Below are 24,950 nucleotides of genomic sequence, written 5' to 3'. Positions count from 1 at the left end.
TGTCTCAATCAAAGCTTAGGAGTGGGCTAAAGAGGCTTTACTGTATAGGCTACTATCTAATTCATAGGCATGTTTAATACATGGACGTAGTCTGATCGACGTCCCCTATTAGCATCTGCAGCAGAGTTTTAAAGCCCAACCAGGCTTTGCTCTCACTGAAAATGAATTCTGACCCTGACTTTCAATCACTCTAGTAACAGGCACATATATGGACTTTAGACGGGCCTTAAGCCTCCTGAAGAATAATGAAAATGGACAAGATAAAAAATGTCCACCCATACAGTGTGTGCAAATAATGACTGACCTATTCATACTAAATTACTTTGTGCCAGACTGTAGAAATTTTAGTTTCTGCTGCTAATGGGTATTTTGACCAAATGGCAAAAAATTAAGCCAATGGTCAAAGTGCAGAAACAACATGCACAGTCACTACACACCCATTCAAAGAAGCTAATTTTTACAGGCTGGTTTGGTAAGCCTAATTGGTCTGAATAGCTCTTGACTTCATTGGAACAGCTTTGTACAATGTTATTTGTGTTTGTGTTAACACTCCCTTAATAAAAAAACAAACTTGAAAGTGTGAATTTGCAGTGATTCCTCTCTTCAGCTGGAAACCAGGAGCCAGTTCCAAACGTTAATTTCTAAAGTGATTTCTGCCTTTTTCTTCCAGCCGAAGCTGTGGACAGTGACCCTTCCAGGTAAGAAGAGTATTTACTCGGCCAAGAATAAAGAGAGAGTGACTGAGAGAGACATGGAGGGGGCACAGAGGACAGGAAGAAGACAGTTTTTTAATTCAATTTGAACTCAATTCAAACCAAAATGCTATAATATTTGTAAGGGGAGGTCATGAAAATACCTTTTCAATAAGCAAAAGCAATACGATGTTGAGTGTTATTACCAGATGCCAATTGGCATTAAGCATTTTATTTATTATATTTCCCAGAACGCAATGTGCTCGGTCAGTGCGTGTTCGGAAGTCCAGACCTGTTTCCCAATTCTGCCACACACTCTTCACCACAGACATAATCTCCTACATACAGGTAACAGTCAAACACACTCACATGTAAAGTCAAACACACACCCCTGTTTTTTTACCTCTTTTTTTCTGTGCCTGCTGCACTGCACCGCTGTTCAAACCTCCAAAGGAAATTATTTTGAAAATCCTGTTACAGTGAAGCTGAAGAATTGGAGGGAGATTCACTCCGCACACACACACACACACACACACACACACACACACACTGACAGTCCATCCCCCCAGTGTACTTCCTGCTGCCTTCATGCGTGTGTGTGTGTACAGTCATGCTTATAGCTTATTGCTGGCTTTCTCCTCTTTCCAACCCCCCCTTTATCTCCTCCTCTCTGGTGAAAAGGATTAAGATGCACTGGCCTCTTTGCTGCCTCCTCTCTCAACTCCTCGATCGAGTGTGTGCGTTTGTGTGTGTGTGTGTGTGTGTGTGTGCGTGCTTATAGGCGCCTCTTCCCAATGCTTCTTAATCTTTATTCCGCTTACTTCTTCCTCTTCTTTTTCTAATCTTTGCCTTTTCTCTGTCTCATTGCTGCTGTGCTCGGCTTCATGCAGGAGGAGAAGGAGAATGTCTCGAACACAGGTACTAACACCCAATATGTGAAAACACGTTCAAGCTGTTTCATTTAGCTATGGTGGCCTAGACAGTCAAATAAAGCAACATTGAAATACAAATAAGAAGCTAGCTGAATAGATGGAGAGGGGGAGGGTTTCAATATGTTTTCACTTCTCCCCACTCCTTTACTGACAGGTCACTTTAAATGGTGTCTGACTATTTTTTCTGCACTATACTTTGTTTATAATTATTATACATTTTCTTTTTGGTTTTCTTTTAATGTCATCATTATATCATTGTCATCAAATGATATCAAATAATCAATCAAATTTGGACTCTTAATTATATCACATGACGTTGTCGCAAAATGAAGTGAACTCATAAAAGGATTACTGACTCAGTGACCTCAGTATTAAAAAAAGTCCAGGTATTGTCCCAGTCAGTGACATGAAGCATTTCACCTGCACTGTGCATCAACTGAACACATTATTTATTTTATTCTCAATTATTTAACCCTTTATTAACAATTATCCCTGATTACCTTTGTTCAATCGTTGTTCTCCTGTATTGTTCCTAGCTTGGCACATTTCTTCTTCCTCTTTACGGCTGTTTTTTTTTTTTCTTCCTCTTCTGTCTTGTCATCTATCTGCACTCTCTGTTGGTCTTGTTTTTCACCTCTTCTCATCTGTTGGCCTTCTTTTGTGCAGAGCTCTGGGCAGCAGATTCCTGTGGTGGTTGAAAGCTGCATCCGTTTTATAAACCTTCACGGTGAGTCACTTTTCATGACATTAGCAATGAGCCATGCGGAGAGAGCTTTGGACACAGACAGTGACTATGTGGAAGTAATGTTGGGGGATATATATCAAGTTTTAAAGATATATCAATATATTTTCAAACAAGAAATAATGTAAAACAATTTTGTTAATATTGATATAGTTTATGTTGCATTAAAATAAGATTACATGCGTCTTCTATAGAGCTGCAAGTTCACCTGTTTCTCATCTCACTGTCTCTCCATCTTTACCCTGCTCTTCCCCTCTCTCTTCCTCTCTCTCTCTCTCTCTCTCTCTCTCTCTCTCTCTCTCTCTCTCTCTCTCTCTCTCTCTCTCTCTCTCTCTCTCTCTCTTTGCATTTGGTGCATATCGCCCAGCTCTATGTGAAAGTATTGTTTTCTTTATGTGCTACACTGTGTGTGGAACGACAAGTCAATATGTGTACTGTGTATGTGCTTGTGTACGTCACAGGCCTCCACCATGAAGGTATATTCAGAGTTCCTGGGTCGCAAAGGGAAGTGAACCTCATCAGAGATGCGTTTGAGAGAGGTAAATTAGTTTCTCTTGTACATAATATATACTCAACTCTCAGGTCTTTTGACACTTCCTTTTCTAGCCTCTCTTATCTCTTTAACGGATTAAAGTCTGTAAAAGGATTACCTTCCACATTTTGAAAGTGTAACAGAAAGCTCTCCTGATCATCCTGTGAAACCTCGCTCACTCATAATTCTATTACCCAGGCTCTGAAACTGTCCCCAGTCCTCCAAACATGTTGAGCACCCAGGTGGTGAATGTGCCAAACTCGAGCCGACTCCTGTAGGAATAGCACTTTTAACATGGCTGCATGCTCTGCTGAACATAACCAAGGGCTGAGAAGCAAGTGAGGGATAATGACCTTGTCGCTGCTCTGCTGAATTCTGCTGAATAGTTTGTTTGCTCCTGGCGTAAAAACTCATCCTCTAAATGAGGCCGTTCACCACGTGCTGAAAGGAGAGGCAGTTTATTGAATGCTTGTCTGCTGGATTATCAGAAACATTTTAACGAAGGCTTTCAAAATCATGTCACAGTGAATGAAAATACTGGCTAAACTCTGCATGACGTTTTAAACACTCATTTGTCGTCTTCCAGCAAATTGAAATTTCCCAACCTTTAGGAGCTAGTTGGTGTGGCACCCGGGGCTCAGTTGATACTCAGTTGTCATCTCTCAACTGGAAGGTGGGGGGCAACCCTAATTTGTTCCCGCTGTGTCAGTGGTGGCGTATGAATGTGTATTACTGAGATAAATGAATACTGATGAACACTTTACAGAGCAGCCTCTGCCATCAGTGCGTGAATGTGCGCTTTGAAGTGCCTGAAAAATAGAAAAGTGCGATACGAGCTCAAGTCCATCGGCTGTTTACCATTTAGTGGTCCACCTGCACTTTGAAGCTGTAGTTGAGATTAACAAGTTCTTCAGTGACACCAGCTGCCAACTGAAGCCAAAAACTCGTTTATGAGAGCAGAACTAGTTCTTCAAAGCAATGTGCTGAGAAGTGTTTTAGTCTGTGGAGTAGAAGAGAACTTCAGGGTTGGGGACATAATCTAGAGTTTGGAAAAGTCAGCGTTTTCAACACGTTGATGCGCCATAATCATCCAGTGGGTGACATCACTGACACGAGGCGACCATGTTTTATACAGTCTACGAAGGAGAACAGACACAAGTTAAAAAATAGTCACATCCTTCTTTAATTCGTTTTGTGCCTGTCAAAAGCATTTGACAGTCTTAGAACACATCGAACCTTCTGACAGGAATGTCCTGTCCTTTTCTGCCAGTCAGCTGCATTTTACTCTTTGTCTTGTTCCTGCTGTAAAAAGTGTAAAAAGTGTGTTTCTGCATGGATACCTTCAGCTCACATTTCTTTTGGACTCCCTGTAGGAGACGATCCTCTGTCTGACAGCGAGTGTGACCTGGACTCAGTGGCTGGCGTGTTGAAGCTTTACTTTAGGGGCCTGGAGCCTCCTCTCTTCCCTTATGACAGCTACTCTCAGCTGCTGGAGTGTGTCCGTAAGACCCCCTTATATAACCTCCATGTCTGTGTGCGACTTTGTTTCCGTCAGTTATTTGTGTATCTCCTGGGATTTAGAGACTTATTTCAACTGATTCACCCTCTCATGTGGGATATATTGAGCAAAACCTTTCCGCATAGGTATAAATCTGTTCATTTTGGTTTAGCTTTTTGCAACCTCACTGATGTGACGACCCCTTCCCCTTTAAATATATACACTATCTGTAAGCTCTGTTTTTATCTCTCTCACTGTCTATTTTCTATTCCTGTAGGCATGAAACAGTTTTGTTTTCCAAAGCAAAAACTCTGAGAATTTGCATGGATTAACAAGGTTGCGAACCTGCCTGCAACTTGTTTAAATCTCGTAAATACCTTATCGGCCTTAGAGGCACCACATCTCAGCAATTTAGGAACTCGTCTCAACATTTCTTTAAGTCAGAATTTTAGGTTAAATGTGCAGCTGTCACGGTTTCTAGCTGAGGAACTGCAAACTGCAGAAAAAATTGGTTCCAGAAGTGAAATGTTTATTTCTGCTCATCTTGTTATCGTCTTCTCGTTTCACATTTATTTCCGTCATGGGCAGAAATTGAGGGGGTGACTGAGAAAGCGGCGCAGATTAAAGCGATTGTTTCCACATTCCCACGGCCTCTCCTCATCGTGATGCGTTACCTCTTCGCTTTCCTCAATCAGTAAGCTACAACATGACACTGTGGCACACTCAGTTTCTTGTTATACCTGCTATGCTGCTCCACTTAACACTGTTGCAATAAGATGCCAATACTTGTTCTGTGTGTGTGTCTGTGTGTGTGTTTGTGTGTGTTTCTCAGTGTGTCTCAGTACAGTGATGAAAACATGATGCAGCCCTACAACTTAGCCGTTTGCTTCGGTCCGAGTCTGCTGAGGGGGCTGGAATCTGATGACGCTGTTGCTAGGCAGCCACAGGTTAATGATCTTGTCAAAACCATGATCCTACAACATGACGTCATTTTCCCCGGCCAATCAGAACTGCCGGGCCCCGTCTACGAGAAGCACATGACTCTGGAGCAAGAGTACTGGTGAGAGATAAGAAGAGCTCAACCTAAATGTGGTGTTCATTATTTTAACGTTTTTTAATTTTTAGGGGCTTTATAGGCCTTTAGTTAGAGACAGGATGGCGGGGAGAGTCTGAAATTGGGGGGAGAGAGAGTGGGGAATGACATGCTGGAAAGGACCCGGTTTACCTGCTTGGGGTATCATAGGCTACTAGCTCTGCCTTTGGTGCATTTTAATTCAATGTCAGAACTCATGGGCTTTTATCTGACTATGATATATAGCCTCTAAGAGAGATGGGCAACTTTTCAGGACACACAGTGGAGTTTGATATGCGATAAAGGACTTCCAGCCAAAACTTCCTTTTTCTCTGCATTGCTATTCTTTACAGCAACTTGAGAAGTGAGAATAGGTGTGGTGTTGGTGTTGAGAGATGACCTTTAGGGTACATTTTTGGCTGCACTTGCACGCAGATATCTGTTAAAAGCCATAAAGCCACATCATGGTTTGATTATTACAAAGGGGAGCTGGGTTTACATTCAGCAGATTGTGATCCGCCCCCTTGGTTCTCCACACAGAGCTTGTGCTGACATTATTCAAACTAAATTGAAGTCGGAACACTTCTGGTAGCAAATTCCTGACCCATGCCTACAGAGAAGGCATTTTTCAAAAACTCTGAAAAGGAAATTCAGAACAACAAAGTTTTGGATGAAAATTAAGATGATAGGTTTAATAAAAGTAGGTGCCAATCTTGACGTCATCCATCGGTTTGTGAACTTTCTAAACCTGAGTTGTGAAATCTCAAGAATAGCCTTATGAAAGTTTTTTTTTTTTGCTGTTTTTATTATTATAGACCGGGTTGGTCATTTTTGAAGACCCCATGATTACCACAAAATAACTCATGGACCATTAGACGTTTTCAGACCACAGGAACTTTTTTATAGTCCTGAACTGCTGGAACCCTCCCCCTTTTCATTATTGAGTTTGCACCGCAGTTACTATGGATTATTTTAGTTCCTAGAACCCCGTTTATAGGAACTGTTTTACCTCCTCTTCAGGTACCATGATGATGTGAATGAATACATATAAAAGTCCCCATGGTGTGTAGTTCTCGGTGAACTCTCTGGTGGACAGCTCCTCTTAAAAAATCCGAACAAGAAATGAACCAATCATTACTTAAATATTTATAGAAGTAACAAATAAAACAGATCTATTTTAAATCATTTGGACTTCTTTTTCAACCAGACGAGTCATATCCTGCAGGCCACGAAAGATAGCAAGCTAACTTTTTTAGCATCATCTAAAGCTAACTTATGCTAGCAAGATGCCAAAAAACCAAGGTTGTGCTTTTCAACTTTCAGGTTAAAATGTAATTATTGAGCTTTTTTTTTTATTCCTTGTAATTATTTATCAGTATCATATTTTGTTATGTTGTCATTGAAGTTGTATTTTTACTCAACTGCTGTAATTGTACTACTTTTGTCATCTTAAGGCTTGATAGCCTACCAAATAATGTGCAGTAATTGATTGTATGCTGTAACAAGTCTAACTTGACCATATGGTTGAGCCACAAGCGTAATATCATTGCTGCTTTATAAAGTGGAATTGATTCAGTTAATGGCTGACTTGGCAGCTGCATCATAGTGCTCCTGAGATTCGTTGGTCATGTTTGAGTTTAAGACTCAAGTTTGAGATGGACCCAGGAACATGGAGCAGCTTTTCCCTTTGCTCCTTTTTCATGGCTCAATCTTCTCAACACGTAATGCTGTACCATGCCAAAGGCATCTCTGTGCAGCCTGCAATGCTTTGTGTAAAAAGTGCTTAACACTATTAAGCTGATTACTCACTTAAATTGAACACGAGCCCGCAGCCTGTCGACAGTGTCCATGAAAATCTCTAAAACCACAAAATCAGCTCTGGGAGAATGCAGTAACATAAAATGAACAAGCTTTGCCCCGTATTTTGTGTACAACACTGAGGTTTGAGGGTCATATCATAAACGTCTCAATTGAATGAAATCTGATTTGATATTTTATAGACTGTATAAAATGTATTTAGAGACCCTTTGGGGCGACGGCTGGTCCATTTGTTAAACAGAAGAGAAACCATGCATGAACACTGAGTGAGTTTTCTGTTTGTTTGCAGCGAACCAATCACCGAGGAGGGAGACGGAGAGACTGAGCATCTGCCCAGTGAAGACGGTGAGTACATGCAGTACAAACACACACCCACACACACCACAGACACATTAGATGAAGACTATTCATCAATAACTATACTCCAGATGAATGACAACAAACCAGACGTCGTTTGAAAGCCGTTTTCTAATCATGCGTTAAAACAAATCATAAAGAAATATCAACTGTTAGAGTATAATAGAAAAAAAGATCCATAGTAGACTTTGTCTGTTTGTTTGCATGTGTGTGTACAGAGTGGGAGGCAGTGGCAATGTTCGACTACGTGGCCAGATCTCCTGCAGAGCTGTCCTTCAAGCTGGGAGAGCTTCTCATCCTCCACAGCAAGGCCTCCTGTGATTGGTGGAGAGGAGAAGTTGGAGGAGTTAAGGGACTCATCCCTCACAAGTACATCAGCGTGCTGGATGGGTGAGGAACTGTTTGCTGTTTGCTGATGTGTTTTTATTTCACAGAAAGATTTCTAACAAACATAAGAACAGCTCAGACTCTATTCAACACTAGTTTTAGTCAGAGTAGCTGTCACGTAACAACCAAACACTGCATTTCTATTCAAGCTTTGAAGGTCAATCTGTCCTTTCTGAAGGCATTGACTTATAGTTGGGATCTTCCGATAAAGTCTGGGTGTCAGAGTGTTCGGTTACTGATGAATGTTCATGTCACACTGCCTCACTTTTGATCGTCTCGTCACTTTTTTGACTTGGCTTGAAAATTTAAATATTTCCATCTAATCTTTTCCTGATCCCTCAGATTACACCAGTAGCAGAAACGTTTAAAGTGAATTATATATGTCAACAATGCTTTGCTTAGTTGATGTCAAACAAAGAGTTTGACATTTTGGGTTTACTTTAAACGCCTTTGTGTTGAAGATTACATCATTAAACAAAGTTCTTCAACGGGTGCATGAACAAACAACAAGCCAAGGTCTGAGGTAAATGTGAAGGCGGTGTGTAGCTTGATTTGCCAGTTTAATAAAAAAAAGTAGAATATTCTGCACTGAAAGCTAACAGCTGTTGGTGTATCAGGAGTTTATTTCAGCCTGCTTTCACTGAAGAGATAAAAATAGAAGTTAAAGGGACAAGTGCTGGAAAAATTGATTTAAAGTTGTGCTGTATCCTCAGCTCCGAGAGCACACCATGAGACAGAGCCAGAGTGAGCAGCACATAAGTGTGTTTGTGGTGTGGAGAGGTGATAAAGAGCCCCAGAAAATATCACACTGAACAGGTGTCGCACTCTGTAAACAAAATCTGGAAGTACTGTTGGTGACGAGATCAGTAAAGTATTTTAAGATCATTTTTTGATTCTGTGCCTTTCTGTGTGGGTGTTTAAACTGCATATCATTCACATTCACTCGTGCATATTTACATTGCACAGTGAACTCTGGTGGTTGCACAGTTGTGTGAAAAGAGAATGGACAAATTCACAGAATATGAAAACATCTTTCAATTGAACACCAATAAAAGCCAGTGTCTCCAGTATTGCATTAATATATTGTTTTCAATAAAGATTTTCACTAATATACATTTGTGGAGCTTTTGCTTTTCATTGTTATATGTAATTTATTTTTCAGTCAATAATTCTTCATTATTTTGTCAAATAAATAATGCATAATTTAATTCTGACTTCGTCTCCTATAATTCTCTGTCACTCAGTGTTTATCCCATAAATAAAGTTGTACTGGTTGTTCTTCCTGTAGTGAAATATACATTTTATATACAGTATATATATATATATATATTTATATATGCTTCTTCTCCCTCAGGTCAGAGCGAGGGAAAAGAGATGAAGGAGGAGGAGGAGGAGGAGGCAGCACTGGAAACCTGACAGTAGAAGATTCACAGATGGAGAACACAACTCGGTACACAAATACACACACACACACACACACACACACACACGCATACATACTTGAGTGCACACTGCAATATATAAGTGCATTCACTCCACCTAACACATGTAGCAAAAGACTCAGACAGAAGAATACATGCACAATCAGAAGAAGTTGTTGCTCACTACACACGTACAAACTCTCATACATGAATGCACAACATGCAAAGTTACAGTGTTTGCTGTGCGTGTATCCTGACAGGATGAGGGTGAACAGTGACAGTGCTTCGTTGCCTGGGAGACAGAGAGGAAGTGAGATTAGCCCCAATCGAAAGCAACCAACTTCTCCTGCCACCCGACACCTGCCAGTGTAAGACTGACACACACCTCAGACACAATGCCTGCTCCGTATAAAACATTAAATTATGATAATTTACCACTACAATTATGAGGAAAACACAATTTAGAGCTAATGGAATCACATTTCTCTATGAAAAATGGATCATATGACTAAGTTAGACAAATGTCGCCTGACTGCAGTTTTTTTCTCAGCTCTGTTTCGCTCATTGTTTTGATTTTAAAGTTCACACCTTCACTGATTTGATTAACACTCACTGCTCTAATCAACCTGACTCTGTGGAAAAATCTTGTCGACACTTTGTCAGCACAATACAGCAGACAGACCGAGCCAGCTATGACTATTGAATGTATTGATAAACTTATGGGTTGACACTTTAAGCAGCTAATGAGCCAAATGTATAACTCGTGAGTCTGTGGAACATTTACCTACATCCAATGTATGAGCATCAGTTTGCTTTGTGACGGTTTGTTTCTTCTTCCACAAAGTCAGCAAACAAAATCAGGTGTGTAATTGAAGAATTTAGTCCTTTATTCACACAAGCGGATGAAAATCCTCCTCACAGTCTTGTGCACAGTGACAACATGGAAAAAACACTTGAGTGGTTCATAGCCTTTGCATTACAGCTGTAAAAATAATTACATTGGAGAGCAGCTACAGCTCAGTGGTGAAGTCAGTTGGCTTCAACGTCCCAACAATGAAATGGTATTCTCTCAGTGTTCAGTTATATCCGTCTCATGTTACCTCTATTACTTTTTTTGGTTTCTTAGGTCCCAGGAGCGAAGACACACTTTGGACACTGTGAGACAGGCCGGTTTCAGACCCCCAGACCGACCTCCTTTTGCTCCGGCAGAAAGAGCATCAGTCGACAAGGTATGGGATTGATCGTAATGTCACTAAATTAAAGGCTCAGGTACACGTTACATGTGAGGCTGGTAGGCTCTCCTTAAGACCTTATTTCTTTAAGGCTCTGTTTAAAACAGGCAGATTAAATAAAAGCCTGGAAAGCCAAGAACTCGAGTTGTAAATGACAACAAAGAAGATACTACATGAATAAGTGAATTGTACTTCCCTGTGATATGATGAATTATGATAGGTAGGCTCTGAAATTGATTCAAGTACTGTATAACAAGCCTAGTTTTTGATTGGTTGGTTTCTTGAGATGCTAAAAATATGATGTGAACGTCCTACACCAATACAAGTTGGTGTAAAAAGAGGTCTACATGTTGGCATGTTGTGTTCTTCTATGTTGGAAGTATATTTGGAAAAATACTGAATAAGGAAGAGCAACACTTCAGTGACATGTAAGATAGGAAAATGATTAAGATTATAGGTTAAGTGTTGCTACAATTACTTATCAATCTCTGATATGAAGAAAGTGAACATCTTTTAGTGTCTCACTGAAACAGACCCATAACAGGTTCAGGGTTTGGTGCAGATGTCTTCGCTGATCAAAAGTCACAGAGGCCTCATTTTCATTTACTACCATTCCTCAGTTTCTCTCTCTCTTGCCGTTTGCTTGTCCTCCTCTCGCTCTCACAGGACATGATCAGCCGTCAAATGAACTCTGTGTTCAAGGAGCTTCTGTCTCGCCAGCCTGCTGTGCAGCAGTCGGCCCTAGTTCCCCCAGCAGCGACAGCTCCCTCCCCTGCCTCCTCTGCTTCCTCTCTGCCTCAAGCCGGCCCCAGTGCCAAAAAAGTGGGATTTGGCCTCAGAGGACGGACCCTTTTTAGGCCGGTGGACTAAGAGAGGAGAGGGTGAATGGAATCATTATTGTTTAAAAACAATTATTATGCTGATGATACATTTGGTGAAAATCCTTAATTATTTTATTTTGGCAGGTGTATAATATTCACGTCTCTGCCATCTCATAGTGCCACTAGTCTCGGTGCCGTGTTACTGTATGTCCAGTGTGTCTGTTTTTCAGCTGGCTTTTGGTTTATGTTCTCATCTGGTTTTGTTCTCAAAGCTTTTTGCCATTTTGGGAGAATCAGGGATTGACATCAGCAGAGATAAAACCAGACTGACTTTTTTAAGTGATTACCATAAAAAAAAAAAAAATGCTTCAGAAAAGACTGACACTGCCCCTTAGTGGCAGATCTGAGATTAGCTCACCCTTACAGTGTTTTGTTTATCTTAAAGAAAGAACTCATCTAGGGCCTGAGTGCCTTTACATCTTTTGCTTTGAGCATTATTTTACTTGAAAAGATTTGGCAGGTTGGTATTTTGCTAGAAAATAATGTGATCTGTTTATATAACTCCACAAATGTGTCAGTAATAAATTATGACCAAAACTGATACATATTGCCTAAATTAGATGAAACACAATACCATCCTTAATTTAGCAAAACAGCTTAATCCCCACTTGTTTTACATTTTTGCTACTTTATTTATATCTGAGTTTTATTTTTTTTGTTATAGATTTTTTTTATCGCAAAATTTTTAAATGTCTGTTTAAAATTTCACACAATTTGTTTATTATCAAAGCCAGTAGTGAGCAAGTTCAACACACCTAACATATTAGCCCTTTACTCATGTTAGCTTGTGCAACAACAACGTCACAGATATTAACCAAGCAGCAGCAAATCTTAAGTCCTTTTTAAAACCTCAGCTTGATAAGGCTGCTCATTAATAACTTGTAGCAAGGCTTACAAGCTAACCAAGTAAACTAAAAGTACTCAACTTTTCAAGCTATTTTTAACTATTGAGTTAGCAGGTGCGGTCTTGTTAAGTCTTATGTGGTTTTCTGTCGATTCACAGCAGCAGATAGTTTATCCACTTTTATATGGTATAACTGTTGTCTAGCTTGCAGGAGTTAGCAGGCTATATGGCTAAGTTGTTGAGCTTGCTACCTTATGAGGCAAGGAGCATTTTATTAGCTTGAAGGTGAGAGGACAAAAAGAAAACGGAAAGTGACAAAGAAGTGAAATGCTCTCATAAACAAAAATCATATTTCATTTATTTTTCCGAATTAAATAAAGATAAAACATTCAAAAGTAAATCACTTTTTTTTTTTTTCAATTTCTTGCATCATGTCATAAATTGTTTCATTTAGGCAATTTATTTAAGTGAATAATCATTATATATGTTTTTATAATGATCATTTGGGGTCACAGATGTTTGCTGGGAAAATGTAAGCAGTGAAGTTAGTACTTTATAACGGCATGCAGTATTCACACACACACACACACACACACACTTATAACACATTCCCCTTCATATGTGATATGAGGCCCAATATGCAGGCCAAAACTCAGGGCTTTTGCTAGAGTTAGAGAAAGGCTAGCTCAGGTTTGGTTTTCGAAAGACATAGGTAAGAGTTTCTCACTCAGGGTTTTGGTTTACTGACTCTTAAACTGGAAACTGTGCCCTAGCCTCAAGAGCCAAAATGGCCCCTTTTCAGAGAGGAAACAGTGACTTGCTCTGCTTTAAACTGTGAATACAACGTTGACATTTCGGAGCCAAGTTCAAAATTCGCCTCTTTCATCCGTACATTTTGCCCCCCCAACTTTTCTCATTGTGCACGGGTCTCATTCGAACATGCGTTTCAGGATTTTTGCAGTGAGGTGTAAAATGACTTTGACTCCAAAAGCTTTTGAAAAGTTTTCATTTTTATTTTCTCCCCTCTGTCATGTTTCAGGATTGGCATCATGGGAGTTGAATCTTTTTTTTTTTTTTCAATAATTCTGCTTTGATGATTTAACACCCCGTTATTCTGGATTACTGTTTGATGATGTCACTCAATTTACTGTGTCCAACTGTATATGTGGTTAACAAAATATGAATACAATAAAGATGATAAAGTGATGAATGATTAAATGGTTGTCAGTGTACTTTAATTTAATACGTGACTGTAATCCAGGGACAGATCTACAGGAAACCAGTCTGTGTGGTCACTTTAAATAGCAACTATTGCCACCAGTGTGTGAATGTGTAATTGTGACCTGTGGTGTGAAAACACTTTAAGTAGTCAGAAGATTAGAAAAGCTTTGTACAAGTTCAAGTCCACTTTACCATTCATCTAAGACAGACAGAGGACTCGTAAAACTGCATCTACCAACAAATGTAATGCAATGCAATCTATCTCTGTTTTTCAAGTTTGAAAAAGATGAGTTAAGATGTGATTATACCGAACCGTAAATATTGATATCACTGACGAAAACAGACAGGAGGCAGAGTAACATATTTCTTAAATGATCTTATCTTAAAAGTTTTCAACTATAAGAAACCATCACGTATGGCTCAAAATCGGGTTAATTCACACATTTTTTTCAGTTTTAAGTCAACTGAGGTATAAAAAGCATCAGCTATTTTAAACTCTTTTGTGAATGACCACATAGGCAACAATCACTAAGTGAAGTGTTTCTCATTCCCAGTTTTTGTAGACCTCTTTTGAAATGGACTTCCCAAACAGGAAAAAAATGTTGCTAGAACTTAATTTAAGCCCTGGTCTCTTCATTGGAAACCAGTGAGGTCCTCCAAAGGCTCCTCGTCCCTGCACGGGGAAACTCCCTCAGGTTGAATTTAGTAGGATACAGCCAAAAAGTATTTTAAGTGCTCAGGGTATATTTGCCCTCCCTCTCTTTTAGTATAAACTGCATTCACAACATACCATATATCATGTTTCAAGGTATTAATATATCTTTTTATTCTATTTTTATTTTTAAGATAGATAGATAGATAGATACTTTATTGATCCCGAGGGAAATTCAAGCATCCCCATCTTGTTCCCTTTCATGCCCTCTGCCAACTTCTCTTGACAGTACAAAAGAAAAGTAAATATCTGCCAATGCTATATTCTAACTAATCACAATACACAATGCATCCAAAGCACCTGTGTGTGTGTGTGTGTGTGTGTGTGTGTGTGTGTGTGTGTGTGTGTGTGTGTGTGTGTGTGTGTGTGTGTGTGTGTGTGTGTGTGTGTGTGTGTGTGTGTGTGTGTGTGTGTGTGTGTGTGTGTGTGTGTGTGTGTGTGTGTGTGTGTGTGTGTGTGTGTGTGTGTGTGTGTGTGTGTGTGTGTGTGTGTGTGTGTGTGTGTGTGTGTGTGTGTGTGTGTGTGTGTGTGTAACTGTGCATATGTGTCTCATTGTTTCAGTATCTGCCACAACTGCACCCAAGCACTGTAATCAGATCTTTTAGACCCTTCCCTTCCCCTTCCTAAAATAACCCCTTCCCACAGACACACACACACACACACACACACACACACACACACACACACACACACACACACACACACACACACACACACACACACACACACACACACACACACACACACACACACACACACGGAACAGGCAGTGTGCCATATTCGCACTTGTGCTTCTTTAAGTCTGTCTAACACACTAAAGGTGTCTGTGTGAGCTGAGATAAGCCCTGTGGGACATTGTGATTAGCAGATTACCCTGCACTCATTCACGTTTTGGATTAGCACTTTACTGCAGGACATCCCTGCCTTGGCTCTCTGAAAGTCTCATTTTCACTGATACAAGATTACACACTGAGAGAGGTAAGTTCTTATAATTTCTACTGATGCTGGCAAAGATCTACAGTACAACAAAGATTTCTTTAAACAAAAATAGCTAAGTTTTGAATAAAGTTATCACCTTGCAGCAGTTTTGTATGCATGTTTTATGCCAAATCTCACACATAGTAGTTCAATAAAAAGTTTAATAATCAGCTATTAACAACTGTAATTATATCTGAAGTTATAAAAGTGAAACATTTTATGCAAGAACAGTGATACAGAATGATGATACTGTATGTGTTTGATTTAAAAAAAAAAAGTAACTTTAAAATAACCAGCTGCTATTTACAGATTTTGGTCAGGCTTCTTCTAGTGGGCTAAAGAACAGGTGGTTGTGCCAGTGCTCAGCTTGCTGTTACACTCAACATGCCTGAAATCTGCTGCTGCTAGATTATAAGTGTGAATTTATTTGACATGGTCAGAAGAGTATGAAGTCATGCAGGCAACACTGAACATTTAACTGCATTTTTACATGTGCCGCTTTCCTCAGTGAGGATGATGATGGTTAGTGATGATTGTCTGGTGGAGTGTAAGATCGATGACAGCGAAGAAGAAAATGGAGAAGAGGAACAATTAAAAATTCCTCCACCTCCTCCAGAGTTTGCATCTAAAGCCTCGACTCCAGTGTCAAAACCACCAACCCCTGCCACAGCCCTTGCCATGCCCACGCCCACGCCCACTCCAACACCAACACCTACACCTTCATCCATCCAGCCTGTCAACAGAGACCCTTATGGCATCAATAAGCACCTAAAGGTCCTCTTAACTATTTATTCTCTAATTTATGAATCTGCATTGAAACTTGAGAGTCCTTACATCTTAAAATCAACATTTTGCTTTCTCACAAAGAGAACTTCCCCATTGTTGTAAATAGCTTTTTGCTAGATTTTTGCTCCACATAAGATATTCATTGCAATGACTTTTGCTTACTTTCAATGATTTTTTTTCTATTTTGGTAAATATTTAAGATTGCTCATTTTTCTGGTTTTAAGACCTTGTGTTCCAGTTTCTGTCTAACTCTCCTTGTATCATCCAGGAGAAACTAAGTGGCCTTTTTATTCTATTATAAACATATGTGCCAGCATCACGGCAGTTTCTGCTGGCCAGTTTCTTCAGTCTCCATCATTGAAAATCTACAAAATATTTTAGATTCTTATTTTGAATTCAACATTTGTTTGTAGTTGTGCTTTTTGTCCCAGCAGGTTTAAACCATAACTTGGCTTTTTTTTCTGTCTCACCTAAAGCTCTGAAGCACTTCAGTAAATTGTTCAGTTTTCACTTCAATTGCTCCTTAAATAAACAGATTTCTCATTACTCACTATCTGCAGGTGGAGGTCAGTGACGTGCTGGCGGAGCCCACCACACCTCATAGCATAGACCAGGTGTGGTTTTATAGTGTCTCCGGCTTTGAGAAGACTCGTATCTGGACATACCGCTGCCTTTCCTTGCTGTTTGCTGTGCCCTTGGCACTCCTCTGTGGTATATTCCTGGCCATTCTCGCCTGTCTACATGTCTGGTATGCTGGAGCAATAAAATGACACCCCCATGGATCTACATCAGTGTTTGACACAGTCATATCCCTCACTAAAATTGATCAAATTTTGAACAAACCCTATTACACACAAGACAATTTTGTTATAGATTAAGCTCATGTCCCTTGTCCCATACGTGTCCCCTTCATAGAGGTATACAGCATCTCTCTGCATTCTCATGCAGTGGTAAATTTCCACTGCTTTTTTATGATTAAAAATATACTTTTTTTTCTCTTCCTCTCTTTCTGTCTCTCTCCAGGTTTTTAGTGCCTTGCATACAGCTGAGCAACACCTTCCTCCCATGTCTGCGGTCATTGTGTCTGTGTTCTGTGAATGTGTTCATCTCTCCCTTCTGTACATCTCTAGCTCTCTGCTGCAGCCAAATCAGCATTTTACTGTCCAACAAGGACTGGCATCTGACAAGAGACAAGGAGGCTGTTTAATTGTTTCAATGTAAGACAGTGGTATTGTGTGAGTGAGTGAGTGAGTGAAAGAGAACAAGAGAGATGGATCTTTTTTATAACATTTTTTAATATTATTCTGCTCTAGTCATATGTTTTCTACATGTTTGCTTATAATTTAAACTACGCCGTTATTCAACAGTGTTAAACCCAACAATAAAACGTTGGTCTTAAACCTTCTATAAGCTGTTTCCCTGTGGTCTTTGTTAAAGGCCAAGAGTCTAAATTATTGTTTTGGTTTGCATACCTTTGGTAACCTTTATAAAAATCATACGTACACCTTTATGAAAAAATACACATACCTTTATAAAAACAAACACCTTTATAAGAAAAAAAAATTATATATATATACACACACACACAGAACAGGCAGTGTGCCATGTAAGCACTTGTGCTTCTTTAAGTCTAACACACTAAAGGTGTCTGTGTGAGCTGAGATAAGACCTGTGGGACATTGTGATTGGCAGATTACCCTGCACTCATTCACGTTTTGGATTAGCACTTTACTGCAGGACATCCCTGCCTTGGCTCTCTGAAAGTCTCATTTTCACTGATACAAGATTACACACACAGAGGTAAGTTCTCATAATTTCTACTGATGCTGGCAAAGATCTACAGTACAAGGATTTCTTAAAAAGAGTTCAGTTTTGACTAAAGTTACCACCTTGCAGCAGTTTTTTATGCATGTTTTATGCCAAATCTCACACATAGTAGTTCAATAAAAAGTTTAATAATCAGCTATTAACAACTGTAATTATATCTGAAGTTCAAAAAGTGAAACATTTTATGCAAGAACAGTGATACAGAATGGTGATACTGTATGTGTTTGATTTAAAAAAAAAAAGTAACTTCAAAATAACCAGCTGCTATTTACAGATTTTGGTCAGGCTTCTTCTAGTGGGCTAAAGAACAGGTGGTTGTGCCAGTGCTCAGCTTGCTGTTACACTCAACATGCCTGAAATCTGCTGCTGCTAGATTATAAGTGTGAATTTATTTGACATGGTCAGAAGAGTATGAAGTGAACTGAACTGCATTTGCATTTGCATGTGCCGCTTTCCTCAGTGAGGATGATGATGGTTAGTGATGATTGTCTGGTGGAGTGTAAGATCGATGACAGCGAAGAAGAAAATGAAGAGGAACAATTAAAAATTCCTCCACCTCCTCCAGAGTTTGCATCTAAAGCCTCGACTCCAGTGCCAAAACCACCAACCCCTGCCACAGCCCTTGCCATGCCCACACCTACACCTACACCTACACCTTCATCCATCAAGCTGTTTCCCTGTGGTCTTTCTTAATGGCTAAGAGTCTAAATTATTGTTTTGGTTTGCATACCTTTGGTAACCTTTATAAAAATCATACATCATCTTCATAAAGCGTTATTAAAGATGTAAAAAAAAAAAAACATACATACACCTTTATAAAAAAAAACAAATTATAAAACCTTTTATTAAAACACACCTTTGTAAAAACATTGGACACCTTTACAAAAAACATATGGACATACACCTTTATAAAAAAATACAGCTTTATAAAAACATAAATCACCTTTAAACACAAACACCTTTAAAAGAAAAAACATATACACATGAATTTGTAAAAACACGTACACGTTTATAAAAACATACACTGTTATAAAACATACATATTTTCATAAAAAACATATACACCAGTATGAAGAACAAAATACATATACAGTGCCTTCAAAAAAAACATGGTTACATATACACCTTTCTAAAAACATACATTCACCTTTATAAAAACATACATACACTTAAAAAAAACATCTGTACCCTTTTACTTTAAAAAAAAACATACATCTATATACTCTTAAAAAAATAACTAAGTTGAAAAAAATTAACATGCAAATCTATGTCATAAATATTGTAAAAAAAACTTAAACCTCAAACTTAAACTTCAAACTTAAAACAGACAGTCAAGAAAAACCAACAAACAGCTAAATTTAGAAGAATTGACACACATACGTGTTGAAATATAAGACATACAAACCTGTGTCGAAAAAAAATAACGTACATGACAATGTCGAAAAAAGAACATACATACCTATGTTGAAAAAAAACAACATACATACTGTAACTATGTCGAAGAAAGAGACATTTATACCAATGTAGAAACCTATGTCGAAGAAAAAGGCATAGATACTTATGTTGAAAAAAAACCCGACACACATACCTATGTAAAAAAAACCGACATAGATACCGACGTCGAAAAAAAATGACATACATACCTACGTTGGAAAAAAAAACGACATACATGCCAATGTCGAGACAAAAACAAAATACATACTTATGTCGAGGGAAACAACATTTTCGGTACACCGATGTAAAAAAAGAAAAAAAAAGACGCGCATACCTATGTTGAGAAAAACCCCAACATGCTTACCTATGTCATAATAAGGAAAAGATACCTATGTCGAAAAAAAGTACGACATACAATGTTGAAAAAAACGACATACCTATGTCGAAAAAACCCAACATGCATACCGATGTCGAAAAAAACATGCATACAGATGTCGAAAAAAAATGAAATACATACCTATGTCGAAAAGAAGTGACATACATACCCATGTCGAAAAGAAATGACATACACACCTATGTCGAAAAAATGACATGCATACCAATGTCGAAAAAAAAGGCATCGATACATACAAGATGTCGAGAATAACGACACACATACCTATGTCGGAAAAAAACGACATACATACCTACGTCGAAAAAAACATACATACCTATGTTGGAAAAAAAACGACATACATACCTGTGTCGAGGGAAACAACATTTTCGGTATACCGATGTAAAAAAAGAAAAATATACATACGGCAAAAAAAAACAACATACATATCTATGTCGAAAAAAACATACATACCGATGTCGAGGGAAACAACATATATACCGATGTCAAAAAAACCCATACATACCTATGGCAAAAAAAAGACACGCATACCCAAAAAACGACATACCCATGTCGAAAACCACAAAAAACGACATACATACCTATGTCGAAAACCACAAAAAACGACATACATACCTATGTCGAAAAAAGTGAAAAAAACGACATACATACCTATGTCGACAAATATAAAAAACCAACATACATACCTATGTCGAAAAAGTGAAAGAAACGACATACATACCTATGTCGAAAAAGTGAAAAAAACGACATATACTCAACAAAAATATAAACGCAACACTTTTGTTTTTGCTCCCATTTGTCATGAGATGGACTCAAAGATCTAAAATTCATTCCAGATACACAATATTACCATTTCTCTCAAACATTGTTCATAAATCTGTCTAAATGTGTGATAGTGAGCACTTTTGCTTTGCTGAGACAATCCATCCCACCTCACAGGTGTGCCACATCAAGATGCTCATCAGACACCATGATTAGTGCATAGGTGTACCTTAGACTGTCCACAATAAAAGGCCACCCTGAAATGTGCAGTTTTTGCTTTATTGAGGGTCTGGGGACTCAGAACCAGTCAGTATCTGGTGTGACCACCATTTGCCTCATGCAGTGCAACACATCTTCTTCGCATAGAGTTTATCAGATTGTCAATTGTGGCCTGTGGAATGTTGGTCCACTCCTCTTCAATGGCTGTGCGAAGTTGCTGGATATTAGTGGGAACTGGTACGCGCTGTCGTATACGCCGGTCAAGCACATCCCAAACATGCTCAATGGGTGACATGTTCGGTGAGTATGCTGGCCATGCAAGAACTGGGACATTTTCAGCTTCCAAGAATTGTGTACAGATCCTTGCAACATGGGGCCGTGCATTATCTTGCTGAAACATGAGGTGATGTTCATGGATGTATGGCACAACAATGGGCCTCAGGATCTCATCACGGTATCTCTGTGCATTCAAAATGCCATCAATAAAATGCACCTGTGTTCTTCGTCCATAACAGATGCCTGCCCATACCATAACCCCACCACCACCATGGGCCACTCGATCCACAACATTGACATCAGCAAAGCGCTCACCCACACGACGCCACACACGCTGTCTGCCATCTGCCCTGAACAATGTAAACCGAGATTCATCCGTGAAGAGAACACCTCTCCAACGTGCCAGACGCCATCGAATGTGAGCATTTGCCCACTCAAGTCTGTTACGGCGACGATCTGGAGTCAGGTTAAGACCCCGATGAGGACGACGAGCATGCAGTTGAGCTTCCCTGAGACGGTTTCTGACAGTTTGTGCAGAAATTCTTTGGTTATGCAAACCAATTGTTTCAGCAGCTGTCTGAGTAGCTGGTCTCAGACGATCTTGGAGGTGAACCTGCTGGATGTGGAGGTCCTGGGCTGGTGTGGTTACACGTGGTCTGCGGTTGTGAGGCCGGTTGGATGTACTGCCATATTCTCTGAAACGCCTTTGGAGACGGCTTATGGTGGAGAAATGAACATTCAATGCCCGAGCAACAGATCTGGTTGACATTCCTGCTGTCAGCATGCCAATTGCACGCTCCCTCAATGCTTGCGCCATCTGTGGCATTTTGCTGTGAGACAAAACTGCACATTTCAGAGTGGCCTTTTATTGTGGGCAGTATAAGGTACACCTGTGCACTAATCATGGTGTCTGATGAGCATCTTGATGTGGCACACCTGTGAGGTGGGATGGATTATCTCAGCAAAGCAAAAGTGCTCACTATCACACATTTAGACAGATTTGTGAACAATGTTTGAGAGAAATGGTAATATTGTGTATCTGGAATGAATTTTAGATCTTTGAGTCCATCTCATGACAAATGGGAGCAAAAACAAAAGTGTTGCGTTTATATTTTTGTTGAGTGTACATACCTATGTCGAAAAAGTGAAAAAAACGACATACATACCTATGTCGAAAACCACAAAAAACGACATACATACCTATGTCGAAAACCACAAAAAGCGACATACATACCTATGTCGAAAAAAGTGAAAAAAACTACATACATACCTATGTCGAAAAATATAAAAAAACGACATATATACCTGTCGGAAAAAGTGAAAAAAAAAAACTACATACATACCTATGTCGAAAAAGTGAAAGAAACGACATACGTACCTACGTCGAAAAAGTGAAAGAAACGACATACATACCTATGTCGAAAAAGTGAAAAAAACGACATACATACCTATGTCGAAAAAGTGAAAAAACCACAAACATACCTATGTCGAAAAAGTGAAAAAAACGACATACATACCTATGTCAAAAAAAAGTGAAAAAAAACGACATACATACCTATGTCGAAAAATATTAAAAAACGACATGCATACCTGTCAAAAAAAATGACATACAAACCTATGTCGAAAAAAAACGACATACATATCCATTTAAAGAAAAAACCAACATGCCTACCTATGTCAAAAAGGCATAGATACCTCTGTCTTAAAAAACGACATACATACCTATGTCGAAAAAAAATAAAACACTGAATATAACTCAAATTTCTTATCTCTCAATGAAAAATTGACAGAATTCACCTTAAAGTTTCTCGAAAATTATACAGTAAAATCTGCTGAGAATCACAGGGGTAATACTCAGGGCCCTTGGGTACCAGGATCCCTTGAAAGATCTCTGTCACCTCTTTTATATCTTTCAAATTAAAACACTGAATATAACTCAAATTTCTTATCAATGAAAAATTGACAGAATTCACCTTTAATTTTCTCAAAAATTATACTGTAAAATCTGCTGAAAATCACTGGGGTAATTGTTAGGGCCCTTGGGTACAATCATCCATTGAAAGATCTTTGTCACCTTTCACACATTTTTCAAAATAAAATACCGAGTACTCAAACTAAAATATGATATCTCTCAATGGAATTTGAATGGAACAAACCCTTATTTTTCTGAAAAGAAACTGTACAGTAAAATCTTCTGAAAATTCTCAAGATAATACCCAGGGACACGTTGAAAAAGAATCCATTGAAAGATCTGTCACCTTTCACAGATTATGCATTAAAACATTTCAATATGACCAGAATATCAAAGCTCTCATTGAAATGTGAGCTGAATTAAACTTCAAATATCTCAATAACCTCAAGTTCTATGATAATTGTTGGCATTCACTATTCATTTCATTGGCATTTCCTTTTCAAAAAACGTTTTCGAAAATACGCGGCCGTTTTCCTGCTTTACCGTACCGTACCATACCGTAAACCACTGAATAGACGCGCATTGTATTTCGATCGGGCGGCTGGCTTGACCGGGGTTTTGCAAATGACGGCTCACTTGACCGCGGTCACCAACTGGATTATACATCTCCGCAACTTCATTGCACTCCGCCCATACTTTCAATGAGCTACATCTGTTACTAGCAGTAGCAATGTGTTGACAGTTAACAACACGGCCAAGTTGTTCAGTTAGATATGTAGACATTGTTTCAGCATCTAGGTCTGGCGAAGACACTTACCATCTTCGTACGAATCATTTTTAAATCCCCTTGCGCAGCAGTAGGTTTCGGTGTCCTCCGTTCAGGTTTTCCAACCCGCTGTTTTAAGACAGACTGGCCTTCGGCATTGTTCCTCAGAGCTCGGCGCTGTTTCACAACTTTACTTCATTTCGGCGAGTTTGTTGCAGTTTGTCCAGGGCTCCCACAGGCACTCACGTTTCTCGCTGCAGCAGCGGGTTCCACGCAGTTACTGAAAATTAAAAAAAAACAACAACAACACACATAGGCTGTCTATGTCGAAAAAAAACAACATACATACCAATGTGAAAAAAATGAAAAAAGAACATGCATACCTGTGATTTTTATTCATTTGTATTTTTGTGAGTGCTGAGTGATTAGTGCATTTTGGTTTCCCATTCCCCCTTCACTCTGTCCTCCCTTTACTCTACTCACCTGCATTTGATCTTCAATCAAGGTACTTTCTGCAATCATCTTCTCTCACAAAAATCCTGCACCAACACTAAAGTCTCTGCTGGATCCGTGTGCCATTCACAGTTTTTTTTTTCTTCACAAATTAATCCCAGTTTCTGCTTGCTCTGGTAACAACCTTTAAGAAATGTCTTGGCTGCCAGCCACCTCCATGTCACCATCTCACTCAGGACACTTCCCCCTGCATGTTCAAAATAAATAAATAAAAACCCCTATCTGTCTTGTCTGCGTTAGAGTTCAGCAACATTCGTGACACATACACACATACTATAAGTCTGTCGAAAAAAAGTCATACCTATGTTGAAAAGAATTGAGACGCATAAATATTCCGAACAAGTATAGACTACAATAGTACAACAATGCCACTCTGAAGTTCGACAGGCCTGCTGTGAATATCTTCAGACAGAAATACGCTCAAAAAAATTTCCGCAGCCAAGTATGATTGCCTGAGAGAGTAATTGTCTCGTGAAATAGCTGGTCAAAAACCTGAAAAATGTTATGGTGACCAAAATAATAACAGTTTCGTTTGATGAGTTTTAAGCTCGCTAATTTTGTATCATAAGACTGGAAAATGTTATTCATAACAGCCAAATTAATAAATAATTGGCAAGAGTTAATAATTAGTTCACCTGTCCATAATAGCAATAGGACATTTATTTATAAAGGTCTTTTATTTATAAAGCACATTTCCTTACAAGTGAGTTCAATGGGCATTTAAACATTGAGGTCAAAAACA

At 39.0% G+C, this 24,950-nt stretch overlaps 2 protein-coding genes across 3 annotated transcripts in view; both read left to right on the top strand.

Moving 5' to 3' along the window:
* Nucleotides 1-13,626, top strand: part of arhgap4b (Rho GTPase activating protein 4b) — a 34,377-nt gene extending 20,751 nt beyond the window's left edge. Inside the window, exons 12-24 of one of the 2 annotated variants that reach the window (XM_079359579.1) lie at nt 671-698; nt 944-1,040; nt 2,291-2,351; nt 2,828-2,905; nt 4,272-4,400; nt 4,985-5,090; nt 5,229-5,456; nt 7,576-7,631; nt 7,862-8,033; nt 9,385-9,480; nt 9,712-9,819; nt 10,578-10,680; nt 11,350-13,626. In XM_079359579.1, the coding sequence (XP_079215705.1) occupies nt 671-698; nt 944-1,040; nt 2,291-2,351; nt 2,828-2,905; nt 4,272-4,400; nt 4,985-5,090; nt 5,229-5,456; nt 7,576-7,631; nt 7,862-8,033; nt 9,385-9,480; nt 9,712-9,819; nt 10,578-10,680; nt 11,350-11,553 (1,466 nt within the window). In that variant the 3' untranslated portion in view covers nt 11,554-13,626. Of the gene's footprint in view, nt 1-670; nt 699-943; nt 1,041-1,582; nt 1,611-2,290; nt 2,352-2,827; nt 2,906-4,271; nt 4,401-4,984; nt 5,091-5,228; nt 5,457-7,575; nt 7,632-7,861; nt 8,034-9,384; nt 9,481-9,711; nt 9,820-10,577; nt 10,681-11,349 lie in introns of both variants that reach the window. The other variant, XM_079359580.1, reaches the window with a different exon arrangement.
* Nucleotides 13,627-14,856: 1,230 nt separating this feature from the next.
* On the top strand, nt 14,857-17,623 carry cav4b (caveolin 4b). The gene is made up of 4 exons (XM_079360313.1): nt 14,857-15,319; nt 15,828-16,093; nt 16,666-16,853; nt 17,129-17,623. The coding sequence occupies exons 2-4, from the start codon at nt 15,833-15,835 to the stop codon at nt 17,310-17,312; spliced, it is 633 nt and encodes a 210-aa protein (XP_079216439.1). The 5' UTR covers nt 14,857-15,319; nt 15,828-15,832; the 3' UTR covers nt 17,313-17,623.
* Nucleotides 17,624-24,950: the final 7,327 nt, after the last annotated feature.

Source organism: Symphodus melops (assembly GCF_947650265.1).
Source record: "Symphodus melops genome assembly, chromosome: 13".
Taxonomy (NCBI): Eukaryota; Metazoa; Chordata; class Actinopteri; order Labriformes; family Labridae; genus Symphodus; species Symphodus melops.
Note: the sequence above shows the minus strand (reverse complement) of the source record. Positions and strands in the feature narration are given on the sequence as shown.

Bases quoted from the DNA above. Each gene is read 5' to 3' on its own strand.
- cav4b (XM_079360313.1), top strand. From the start codon at position 15,833: ATGATGATGGTTAGTGATGATTGTCTGGTGGAGTGTAAGATCGATGAC. The intron at 16,094-16,665 runs GTCCTCTTAACT...CACTATCTGCAG, and splicing joins GCATCAATAAGCACCTAAAG to GTGGAGGTCAGTGACGTGCT. The intron at 16,854-17,128 runs GTATGCTGGAGC...GTCTCTCTCCAG, and splicing joins CTCGCCTGTCTACATGTCTG to GTTTTTAGTGCCTTGCATAC.